Source organism: Diaphorina citri, unplaced genomic scaffold, assembly GCF_000475195.1.
Source record: "Diaphorina citri unplaced genomic scaffold, Diaci psyllid genome assembly version 1.1 scaffold139, whole genome shotgun sequence".
Taxonomy (NCBI): domain Eukaryota; kingdom Metazoa; phylum Arthropoda; class Insecta; order Hemiptera; family Psyllidae; genus Diaphorina; species Diaphorina citri.
Genome location: NW_007377576.1, coordinates 121,650 through 134,238, shown reverse-complemented (window position 1 = coordinate 134,238; position 12,589 = coordinate 121,650). Strand labels below are relative to the sequence as shown.

Genomic DNA, 12,589 nt, shown 5'->3' with positions numbered 1-12,589 from the left:
TGCTTATTTATCATTGTTTTGTTTACCCATTGAGTAAAAGTGCTAATCGTTGATTAATCCTTAGTGTAGCCCCAAACCTTGAACACAATAAACAAAGCTAATAAACAATATGGTCTTTCCTATTTTCAGTGATCTCCAAGAACTCTACGCTTCGCACAACTCCCTCACCGAATTCCCCAACACTCTCTCCGCACTGCCCAAACTCAAAACTCTAGACCTGGGTAACAACCGCCTTACGCAACTCCAGTCCAAATCCATATCATCCATGCCAAGTCTCACTGAGTTGTATCTACCACAAAACCGCATTAAACGAATCGCTGAGAACACCTTCTACAAGTTGGCGAAACTGGAGATTCTCGACCTTGAGAATAACGAGCTGGAGGACTTGGCAACCCACAGCATCAAGTCTCTGCCGAACCTTCTCGCGTTGAGTTTCGCACGGAACAAACTTGCGTCCATTCCCAGTTCTGCGCTCAGCAACCTTCCCTCCCTCCAGAGTTTGGAGCTCCAGGAGAATTCCTTGCAGGAATTGGCCTCGGACGCTTTCACCTCGTGTCCAAATCTGCTCATGGTGAATATGAGTAGCAATCAGTTGAACAGCTTGGACCAGTGTGGACTACATTCGATGAGGAACCTGGAGATATTGGACTTGAGTCACAACAAGATCTCGTACTTCGATACGGACAGTATGCAGTCCATGGATTCTTTGGTCATGCTTAAGGTAAGAGTGACTCTCTATAGATGAATATTGTAGGTACTCTCTGCTACTGTGATGTATAATAATCAGTATAATCTGATGTTTATAAGCTGCAAACCTAAGTTAGTTTGACTGTCTACATTTGGAAACAACTGCTGATTCTTCCAAAAGCTGCTAATTCTTCTAATGTTCATAAGCCTCAGGATTGAGTTAGTTAGGTTGTCTACATTGGGAACAACTGCTACTGTGATGTATAATAATCAGTATAATCTGATGTTTATAAGCTGCAAACCTAAGTTAGTTTGACTGTCTACATTTGGAAACAATTGCTGATTCTTCCAAAGCTGCTAATTCTTCTAATGTTCATAAGCCTCAGGATTGAGTTAGTTAGGTTGTCTACATTGGGAACAGCTGCTGATTCTTCTTGGTCTTTTTCAGCTGGACAACAACAAGTTGTGTAACATCGAGGGAAGGCCGTTCGATAGGATGTCTCACTTGAGAATGGTCAGTCTACGAGACAACAAAATGACAACACTGCCCGAGCAACCATTCGTGAAGTTGAGGAACAACATTGCAACGTTGGACATCGAAGGTATGTGTCTTGAGGTGTGTCCAAACAGTCGATTGCGACGGTCGCTCGGTCGACTCTGTTTGGACACACTTTTACAAAACAAGCGCTAAAGTGCTTCTCTTACTCTGCTTGTTAAAAACATACCTACCTGTAACACAAGCTGATGGACATTGAACAATTGGAAGTACTATTCCAAATGCCTATCGAAAGAGTAAACCTCAAAAAGAGTGAACCATAGTGGAATTTTCAAACACGAAAATCAAACGTATCCCTGGGTCTACACTCTCACGTTACCTTCCTGCTAAACATATTCATGTATTACAACATCCACTGCTGCGTAACATGAATCCATAGACCCGGACCTTACTATTTCATTTCGCTCTTGCAGGCAACCCTCTCAAATGTTCCTGCTCGATTCTGTGGCTGCAATCCTGGTTAGCCGAAAACCGGGAAGGCTCCAACGGGCCTCGTTGTGGAGGAACTTCTATTGGCTCACAACGAGATGGAACATCCCAACCAGATCAGAATCATCTTCAGCGCCTTCCCGAGCTTAAGGTAAGTCCTAATAAGTCTAGGGAATTAGCTCATTGTATTTAAAACTAAACTACATAAAAAAAAAACTTCTTCTAGGGTTCCCATGACCGCTGCGAAGGTGGGCCTCGTTGTGCCGATGGCACTTTGCTGAAGGAATTCCGGCTTTCCAGGAAAAACTGCGAGGAAACTCAGGAGAGAGAGATAGTTCCTGGATGTGAAGCGACTTATAGGAACAAGATACCAGGTAGGAGGAATATTGGACAGGTTTGACTCCAGGTATTTTAATTTAACCTTATGGGTGTCTTCATGAAATGGATGGTGTTTGAGGGTAGTATGTTGTTTAGTGATTTCTGGCGGAAAAATGGTTCAGGGGATACTACGTTGCGTTGGTGCGTTAAAGTTTTTAACTTTCTAATGGTTCTGGTGATTTTGAGAAAGGCATTTCATATCAAACTTACTGTTTTGGTCGGTTTTCCATTTTCGGGCCTAAGACTTTAAATGATCACATTAATACTTACTAACAGCAGGCACAGTATGTAAGTTTGATCTCCCATTTTACATAATTGAATGCTAAAAACATGGGAACTTAATAATTCTAAACATAAAATCCCATTCTAACCACTAACCCCTGGTTTAACCCTTATTCGCGGTGGCTGCGCAGTTTCAGATAACACCACAACCCCTCCGCCCGCCACTACTAACTCCCATACTAATCCTAACCAAGACTCACAGCCAGGGGTTAACATGACCCTGCCCGAGCAAACTCAGCAAGTCCTCAAGCATCACCGCAAGCCCAAACAGAAACCCAAACCCCATACCACCACACGACGTCCAGCGAAACCTCTTCCAGAAGAGACGGACTACTTCCAAGGGTATGTGGACCTTCAGGATCAGCATAGCAATGAGGGAAGCAGCGAAACCTCTTCCAGAAGAGACGGACTACTTCCAAGGGTATGTGGACCTTCAGGATCAGCATAGCAATGAGGGAAGTGCGGAGCAGAGTGGTTACAGTGAATATGACGCTCCTCAACCTGAAGACATTACCATTGAGAGCGACAGCATGGAGGATACCAAATTTCCTGAGGATACCAAGTTCCCGGATGAGAGTGAGGAGGTCTATAAGGATTCGCATATACAGAATCTGCCACAATTACCGCAGGTGGCACAAATGCCGCATGTAGTGGATAAGAACATGACGGGTATACCGGCCGGAGTGCTGTCCCATTATATCCCCGGGGATACTCCCACCACAGGATAGGAGAAAGCCAGCCGTTCCGAAAACGAACATTATCCCATCAGGATAAAATCCGCCCCGGGCGGGAATCGAACCCGCGGTCCAGCGCTTACAAGGCAGACACGCTACCAACTAAGCTAACTAGGCTGGCTAGGTACTTAATTTAATTGATTGGTTCTTAGCCAAATTTTATTTCAGTTGAAAAAAAAGTAATTATATTGAATAACTAATTCTGTTGATTGATTCATTTGATTGATCGGTAGGTATTAACTTTAAGTTCTCTAGACACAAGATACAAGTAGGTATTTGATAAGTAATAAAATTAGTCCGATTCTGTTTGATAAGACGTTATGTATTTTATTGAGTACTTGAGCACATTCTAACAACTTCATTTCACTTTCGATTTTCAAAACCAAAGCTTCATCACTCCAGGGTAACTTTACGAGTTTCTCAGAAGATTGACGGTCTAATGCTCTAAATGACAGTCTAATGGTCTGAAATACAAGTCTAAATCCAGTCTGAAATAAATGAGCAATATAGACAAAACCAGCTGTATTATAAAATATGACATTACTGTTAAATCTAGACTTGGAGACTAGAATTTCAGACCGGAACTGTCCAAACGTGAGGTCTGCCGATTTTAATGCTGGTATTCAAATTGGTTATTGGTTTGGTTATTCAAATTGTCTGTCCGCCTCTCTTTCTTCATGTTGTCTAGACATATTTTCCGTATATTTTGAACACTTCTCAACATAACGAGACAATATGTAGGTACCAGCTACCTACTAGGAAGCTCTTGTCAAAAATGAGCCAATACCTACGTAAAATCCCTAATCAAGTTTGGGAAAATTAAATTGCATTCCTAAATTGGGATTCAAACCCGCTCTCCAACTCAAGTACGTACTAAATAAGTTCTTTATCCGGCTGATACACTGATACCTAATTGCGGACATACTCCCACCCTGTATGCAGGTAAGGACACAAAAACCAAACTGTTTGTTGGACTTTAACATTAGGGCAACCAAAAATTGGAGGAAAGACGTGTAAGTGAAATCAAGCAACGATAGATTTACTAATAAGGACCAATTTTGTTTAGTTTGAGATAATGGTCAAGTACGATATCATACATATTTCTCGACACTCCAGTCAAGTGAAGACCATGTCGAGAAATATGTATAATAAGGACCAGCAAACCAAAATCATTTATGTAACTTGCACCCGCATGACTTAATAAACAAAGGGCGAATTTATTACCTAGAGCAGTTTCTAGCTCTACCATTAAAGCCTGAACCTTAAACGCAAACTCACTTGTGTTTTCCCCTTAGGTCCTCGTAACAAAACTCACACAGCCAGCACCACGGCCCGCCCTATCTCAACCAAACCTCCCTCTTCCTTCTCCTTCTTCGGTGTTCCAATCCCTCCCATCTCGGGCGTCAGCTTCAACAACTTCTGGGGCACCAAGAATCGCGACCAGAACGGGCGCGGTCGCAAGGTGCACGCCGGGAAATTCAAACCCCCCGAGAGGCCGGAGCCCAGTGAGGGCGGCTTTATCCCGATGTTACCCGGGAGTGGCGGGTTCAAGCCTATACTTAACCCGGGCTCCCAAGGCCCAATCAGCTATCAGAGTTTTGACAGTGGCGAAGATACGGAGAAGAATCAGGGGTATTCGGTGGAGACGGGGGAGTACTTTGAGGGGGGCAGCCCCCCGCGACACGCGACTATTTCCAAGGTGTCCTTCTCGTCTAACTATAGGTGAGTTATCATCACAATGATTACACACAATTAAATTGGAACTCTCTAAAAAAGGCACTTCATATTCTTAGTAGCTCCTAATAAACATTAAGTACGAGTCTCAAACAAGTTTTTGTATGAAATGGCATGTAAGTTTTGGTTCCATCACAATATTGTAAGTACCCGAGTCTCAAGACTTATCAACCGACCCTCGTACATGGGTCAATTTTCGAGTGTGATGAAATGGTTATGCATGTTTTTTCGCAAGACTACTAAAGAGGAAATCGTAAATAAACTATTCCCAGGGAAAACCTTTCGTAAATGGCATGTAAGTTTTGGTTCCATCACAATATTGTAAGTACCCGAGTCTCAAGACTTATCAACCGACCCTCGTACATGGGTCAATTTTCCAGTGTGATGAAATGGTTATTCATGTTTTTTCGCAAGACTACTAAAGAGGAAATCGTAAATAAACTATTCCCTGGGAAAACCTTTCGTAAAAAGTTTGAAATATTTGTTGTGTTCAGAGATTGAAAATCCTAAAAAAGAACATGTTCCAACAATTTCTGCTTCCAGCTCCTCCTCCAAACCTAGCCGAGGATCCAAGCCATCACCTTTTGTTCACGCGGATGAGGTGCACTACATTGCCAACTCTACACATACACCTAGAAGACCAACCCATGCGAGCTCCCATGAGAGTGGAAATTCCCATGGAGGTGTATCAAATGGAGGAAGTTCCCATGAAAGTTTAGGAGACGGTCGAAGGCCGACCAATAGTGCAAATTCCTTCGAAAGTTCCGGAGATAGTCTGAGAAGGCCGACCATTGGGAATGTTCACTTTCACTTACCAGCATCTGATCATTGGTTTTAACGTGGAAAGCATCAATGAATTTGCCATTAGTAATGTCTGGCAACATGTTGAAGATGTCTTGTAGATTGTAAATGATCTGATGATTCATGGGCAGAGTTCCATCCAATACCTAGGAGATATAGACAGAAAACTTTGTCAATAGAAAAAAAATCAAGGTCCTAAAAAAAAAAAACAACTCCTTTCTATCAGCAGCACAGGATTTACCTACCCAGCACACCCCACCCAACAAGAACCCACATCATTATCGACCAACCCCAAGGCAGCAGCCACCTTCCAGGACCTGAAAGATGAGTGACTGAACGTTTGTCAATGAGATTAATAACAACCACATAAAAAGGAGGCCAATACCTACTTACCTATTCAGAGCAAAAAATATAAGTAAAAAATAATAAATAAAAATGAAAGTAAATTATTTCCCCTTACCTGGCCAACATATTTCTCAATCTCTTTGATTTGCTGATTTAGTCCTTTGAGTCCCATCAGTTGGTTGGTAACTCGCTGACTTAGAGATCCCACGGTTGTATCTTTGATGTCTCGGAGCAGATGTTCGACTCCAACTTCTTCTGCTTCTTCAGCACCTATCTCACTGGGTACATGGTCAAATGTCTTTGTCGTAGGGGACCCATCATCATGCACCTAATGGAAACAGAGAACATGCTTGTATTAAAAAAAAGCAGATAAAGATTTTTTTATTGATACTCAAATAAAAATCAATAATAATGATAAATAAATCCTATTTTTGAGGTCATTCTCCTGTGTCTAGCGCCTCTCACCAACATCGCCCTCACCCTTCGCCTCTTCCCGCAGTTTGCTCAGAACGCCAAGGAGTTGTACATCATGGGCGGAAACCACAAGGGTGTTGGCAATGTGACTCAGGTCATTCTCTATTCATTTTTAAGCAGCTACACAATTTATTACCTATCCCCAGAAGACTGAAAGTACTCAAATCACAAGAAAAAAAAAAGTCCTGTAGGTACATCAAATCTGGACATTTAGTGTACCAGACCATTAGAAGACTACTTGGCCCAGGGAAGCAGCTTTCGTACCAACATAAAATTTACACTTTGTGGCAATAAGTTAAGGGCATACCTCATCAACAACTCTGTAAGCTTCCGTGGGCAGTCCTAATTCTTTGGGCTTGGCATCAATAATGACTAGGACTGAGTTTGTGCAATATCTTCTGATGAGCTCATTGATTTGGATATCGTTTTGATGCAGCTTGGGGCCTGTGTGGTACCATCCAACAACCTTTTCTCTGGCTGAAATGATGAGAAATCAATTATTTAAGGATTAGGTAAGTATGTTTCTTTATTTGCAAAGCTAAGCAACAAGGCCATGTGATATAAGTATGTAGTTTTCATAATTTTATCTGTATATTTATTTTTTTTCTTAATTTTTAGAAAACAAATTTGGCTAAAATAACAAATTCAAAACAAGGACAACAAGGCTACAAAGTCCTTTGGCTCAACAACTATCAAAGATGAGAATTGATGGACCATTGGGGCAAATTCCTTCGAAAGTCTTGGAGATTCCCCTAGAAGACCTACGGGCGGTGCAAGTTCTTACGAAAATGGAGACAGTCCCAGGAGACCAACTCATGGCGGTGGAAGCTATGAAAATTCAGACGATACACCTATCAGACGGCCCACCAATGGGGGTGGAAGTTACGAAAGTTCAGGGCCTACCAGACGACCGACCATTGGGGGTTCAAATTCCTATGATTCAGGAGAAACCCCTCGAAGGCCAAGTAGTGGTGGGAATTCGTATGAAAGTCCAGGTCCCAATGGGATTGAATATCCTCCTGATGGAGAGTACGCCAGTAGTGGAGAAGTGACTACGACATCTAATCCTCCCAACTTTGCCACCACGGGACGACCTACCACATCTGGCTCAGGTAAGAGATTTTTCCTCTCCGTTTGTGGATTTTTAATACTAGGAGAAAGTATGTCGTTCGCGCCGAAATGGATTCTTAAACCACTTTACTTTTACAAGAAAGCCTTGTTAGGCGTGGTGTTCGTTTTCCATTTTCCAATAGCTGCCTTGTTAGCGCTAGGTCGCGGGTTCGGTTCTCGCTCAGGGCGAATTTTATCCTGAACAGATAAAGTTCGTTCTCGGAAATGTTGGCTTTCGTCTGTCCTGTCCTTCTTCTCCCTCCAATTTCGGGACGATGAGACCTTAGTAGTCACAGTTCTATCAAAAGTTCAAAACTCTTTGAAAAAGTAATAATAATAATTTCTCTCCGTTTCCAGTCACAGATCGTCCAAAAGGATCCAACGCCGGCAGTGGCGTGGGCGATGGGCCCAAACAACGCCCCTCCCCCCTCACCGGGTTCCTAGCGCCAGGGGGTCAACTCCCCCCCTATCTTCCAGGCACTGGTCGCCCCACCATCACCAAAGTGTCCCCGTCTCCCCTCACAGGATCCGGGCCTGGTTCTGTCGATGATTTACAGGTCATTAAAGTTTATTAGATATTGGACTTGAGTCACAACAAGATCTCGTACTTCGATACGGACAGTATGCAGTCCATGGATTCTTTGGTCATGCTTAAGGTAAGGGTGACTCTCTGTAGATGAATATTGTAGGTACTCTCTGCTACTGTGATGTATAATAATCAGTATAATCTGATGTTTATAAGCTGCAAAGCTAAGTTAGTTTGACTGTCTACATTTGGAAACAACTGGTGATTCTTCCAATAAGCCTCAGGATTGAGTTAGTTAGGTTTTCTACATTGGGAACAACTGCTGATTCTTCTTGGTCAAAGTTTATTCGAGACCCGGCGTTCATACGCGGATTGTGATTAATTACTGAGCAAGACATGTGAGGTGAACAGATCACCTACCCCCTTTCCTTGCTTGACCGCTTGCTTTCTCACACTTGCGATAGAGAGCTAGGCCAAAAGTGTAGCAAAATTAAAATGCTGAAGTTGTTTTTGCTGTTGCCGCAAAAGTAGGGGTAGCACTGTGCTTTAAATAGGAGCTTACACAATCAATATTGTTAAAGGGCGTATCAGAGTGTTATAGATTACTTGACCGATAAGCTCAGATTGCTCATTGCTAAGAGATGAAGCTCAGATCTCAAGTTGCTCATTGCTAGTAGATAAAGGTTAGATTGTGCATTGCTTGTAGATAAGTTTAGATTGCTTATAAGCTACTTGTAGATAGTAGAATTTATAGAGCAGAAACTGACAGGGTCCAAAGAACACACGGCTTCAATTGCTAGTTAAAACAAGTTCAACACATTGAGTAATATCATGATAACAAGGACCCAGGTTGTAACCCAATCCGGTGTTGGAGCTTTGCATTAGATTTAAGTTCCTCTACTTAGATTTAGTGTAATCAAAGTCTTAAACCAATTAAATTAATAATCATAATAAAGACGAAAAAAAAACTTTTGTCGTATCGTGACAGCCAGAATGGCCAGACAAAATTTTCTCAATTTTTTAGAAAAATAAGAGTCATTCCCGGAACGGCTGGCTTTCTCCTATCCTATCCTCCTAAGGCCTAAGGGGACGATAAGACCCCTCAGTAGGTGCAGATAGAGTTCCCCTCTATCAAACTTCTCTTTTTTTTAACCTAATAACATTTTTAAATAGGTCTATGTCCCGTTCAAGACTCATCTCAAACAATTCCTCTCTGTTTACAGGGTTTCCAAAGCACTCTCCGACTCGCCAAAAGCCCTTCCCATGTACAACTCCAATATTACCGCCCGTCAGACAACTCCAGCAACAACATAACCACAGAGCGACCTCGCGTCACCACAGAGAACATCCGAACCACAGAGGTAGCCACAGAGAAACCAACGCGGCCTTGGACCACGCCGCGCACCACAGAGAAAATTTGGACCACAGAGAAAATTCGCTCGACTAGACGTACTTCGACCCCGCTTCCCTTGATTAAGAATGCGTCGATGGCTTGGTACTTTAACAATTATAATAATACGGATGTGGAACCGTTTGTTTTTGCGTTTCCTGATACAAGGCCTAAGTCAGAGGGGTATAGGGTGAGGGTATCGTGGAGTGTGATGGTGGTACAGGTGTGTGCTGTGGTGGTTTTTAACATGCAAATGTAGGTAATATCTTTCCTTACGTTATCATTTATCGTAGGCATTCATTTTGTGTACGTGAACTTTAAGAAAAGTAAAAATAGGGAAAATACATAGTTAAGTAAATTCAAAGGTTCCCAGTTGTACAAATTGAAAATTTTGATAAAAAGAAAAAAATTGTCGAACTCTCTAAATAGGTCATTCTCTATTCATTTTTAAGCAGCTACACAATTTATTACCTATCCCCAGAAGACTGAAAGTACTCAAATCACAAGAAAAAAAAGTCCTATAGGTAGGTACATCAAATCTGGACATTTAGTGTAACAGACCATTAGAAGACCACTTGGCCCAGGGAAGCAGCTTTCCTACCAACATAAAATTTACACTTTGTGGCAATAAGTTAAGGACATACCTCATCAACAACTCTGTAAGCTTCCGTGGGCAGTCCTAATTCTTTGGGCTTGGCATCAATAATGACTAGGACAGAGTTTGTGCAATATCTTCTGATGAGCTCATTGATTTGGATATCATTCTGATGCAGCTTGGGGCCTGTGTGGTACCATCCAACAACCTTTTCTCTGGCTGAAATGATGAAAAATCAATTATTTAAGGATTAGGTAAGCATGTTTCTTTATTTGCAAAGCTAAGCAACAAGGCCATGTGTGATATAAGTATGTAGTTTTCATAATTTTAACTGTATATTTTTTTTATATTTTTAGAAAACAAATTTGGCTGAAATAACAAATTCAAAACAAGGACAACAAGGCTACAAAGTCCTTTGGCTCAACAACTATCAAAGATGAGAATTGACTGAATTGATGGGGGTTTTAAGTACTTTTGACTTGGAAAAGGACAACAGGATCTTTATTTTCATCGTGAAAACTCAATAATTCACCATTTTAACCAAGGATCTTCAAGGATCGGTATTTTCACTTACCGTTAACTTTCTTAAACATCCCATACATGTTCTCCAGGTAATCGTGATCGAGGAACCACACAGAATTGTCCTTGTCATCTTCATCAAATGGAACGGCAAAACTGTTGGACACATCCAGGATGCCTTTGCCTTTCCAGCAGCCCAGCAGAACCCCCACCACTCTCTTCTGGTTACCAATTTTGCTCATTCTGTTGAAATGGTCCACTACACTCAGTAGTACAAGGGGGTGCACTACAACTTTGCTGGTAACTACTTCTTGACCGACCATTTTGGAGACTGGTGTGAAAATTTAATCTAAGAATGAAAAAATAAAAGAAAGTGTGAAATAGCACAAGAAAAAGGGGGTTATTAATTTTAATTGGCCTTTATTAAAAGAGTTTTCTTGAAAATTTTCAAAAAATGACACAACAAAATCCAAAAATTTCAAAAAGTTGATTTGTTTTGATTTTGAATTTGTTGACTTGTGCTGCCCGTCGCGTGTGGCGGTGGGTTTTGAAAACTTGAATTCACAATAGAGCGAAAAACGTCTTCAAAAAGCCACAGTGGGCCGGGCCAAGCTCAACAAAATTCTAAAGGCCCGTTTGTATTTGTATCTGTCGTGAGTTTCATCCGATTTTTTTCCGTTTCGTCCTGTACCTGTAGCTGTAAATAAGGTTAAATTCAAAGGTTCCCAGTTGTACAAATTGAAAATTTTGATAAAAAGAAAAAAATTGTCGAACTCTCTAAATGTAGAGGCACAATATTTATCATTAGGCAAAGTGTTTTCTTATACCATAGTTATGGATACTAGCTTAAAGTCTCGAAAAGCCCCAGTAAAAATAATGGAAAGTAACAAGAAGACGAAGAAAAAGGAAAACAATTACTTGTGTTTTCTTATAAATTCAATTTGTTATTTAATACAAAAGTTGGTTTAAAAATAAATAAATATTAGTTAAAGTTTACTGAAAAAGAAACAAGGAGGAAAAAATATAGCGAAATTATTCGCGGGTTTGAGGGACGATATTTCCCAGCAAAAATCTCGCAATGCTTACAGCGAATTCAGCACTTTAAAACTAATTTGTGTGAGCTATGTATGTACAAAATATAATCAAATATGTGTATTATATTATAGTAATAACTCTTTGTATTTATTATGAGTTATTTAGATAGATAGGTAGTTCATCTTTAATTTTCACAGTTTTGCTGGAAAATTTACAGAAACTGCAGAAAAATGCACGGAGCTTATACTTTCTATTCACATTTATGGGAAAGAAATTATTATAAATAAAACAGAAGAAAAAAAATCAGAAATCATAGAAAAATGCACAGCGCCACAAGTTTTGTAAACTTTTTCCCGTTCATTAATTCATTCATTATTCCTTTTCACATTCATTTTAAACAAAGAGTCAATCAGTCAGAGGTATTGCTGGACAACCATTCAGTCATATACATTGATGGTAAACACATTCATTTTGATGGTACAATAGTACCCTCCCAACTCAAGAAAGAAATCAAAAATTCGAATTTCCCGCCAACTTTACACGCAAAAAGGCCGACGATGGCCTACGATGGCCCTGTTCATAACCACGGCCTAATGAATTTAAATGAGAGTGTTCCCACTTACACAAGCACAAGACACGATTTTTTTTTTTCGACCGACACTATGATAATGGACCTTTACGGTTTCAATCTCAAAGACCGCGGGTTTTTGAATGGCAAAATCCAAGTACCTACCCAAATGAAATTTAAACGGCTGAATCAATACAAAATAATATCTACTTACAGGAGATAATGTATACTCACATCCTAAATACTCGTATGCAGTTGCTAAGTAAATAGGTACCTACCTTCCACTAATCCACTATGACTGATAAACATGACCCTCCTCGTGTTACAAATGACACTCATGATCAAGGCAGGTACGTAATGTGTGTACCTATAGGTACAGTAGAACCTCGATTATTTCAACTCCAAAATCCATTGTTTTTTTCTATC

At 40.7% G+C, this 12,589-nt stretch overlaps 2 protein-coding genes across 2 annotated transcripts in view; one reads left to right on the top strand and one right to left on the bottom strand.

Moving 5' to 3' along the window:
• The window catches only part of LOC103504897 (protein artichoke-like), a 28,429-nt gene extending 16,356 nt beyond the window's left edge, over positions 1-12,073 (top strand). The window contains exons 12-24 of the mRNA XM_026820337.1: positions 130-721; positions 1,136-1,289; positions 1,657-1,722; positions 1,921-2,046; positions 2,464-2,685; positions 2,717-3,040; positions 3,988-4,008; positions 4,362-4,788; positions 5,344-5,589; positions 7,135-7,532; positions 7,888-8,087; positions 9,280-9,811; positions 11,282-12,073. Of these exons, the coding sequence (XP_026676138.1) occupies positions 130-721; positions 1,136-1,289; positions 1,657-1,722; positions 1,921-2,046; positions 2,464-2,685; positions 2,717-3,040; positions 3,988-4,008; positions 4,362-4,788; positions 5,344-5,589; positions 7,135-7,532; positions 7,888-8,087; positions 9,280-9,705 (3,202 nt within the window). The 3' untranslated portion in view covers positions 9,706-9,811; positions 11,282-12,073. The remainder of the gene's footprint in view (positions 1-129; positions 722-1,135; positions 1,290-1,656; positions 1,723-1,920; positions 2,047-2,463; positions 2,686-2,716; positions 3,041-3,987; positions 4,009-4,361; positions 4,789-5,343; positions 5,590-7,134; positions 7,533-7,887; positions 8,088-9,279; positions 9,812-11,281) is intronic.
• On the bottom strand, positions 10,079-10,883 carry LOC103504896 (26S proteasome non-ATPase regulatory subunit 7). The gene is made up of 2 exons (XM_026820336.1): positions 10,616-10,883; positions 10,079-10,260 (listed from the first exon to the last, which is right to left on the bottom strand). Exons 1-2 carry the CDS (start codon positions 10,881-10,883, stop codon positions 10,079-10,081), a joined length of 450 nt encoding a protein of 149 aa, XP_026676137.1.
• Positions 12,074-12,589: the final 516 nt, after the last annotated feature.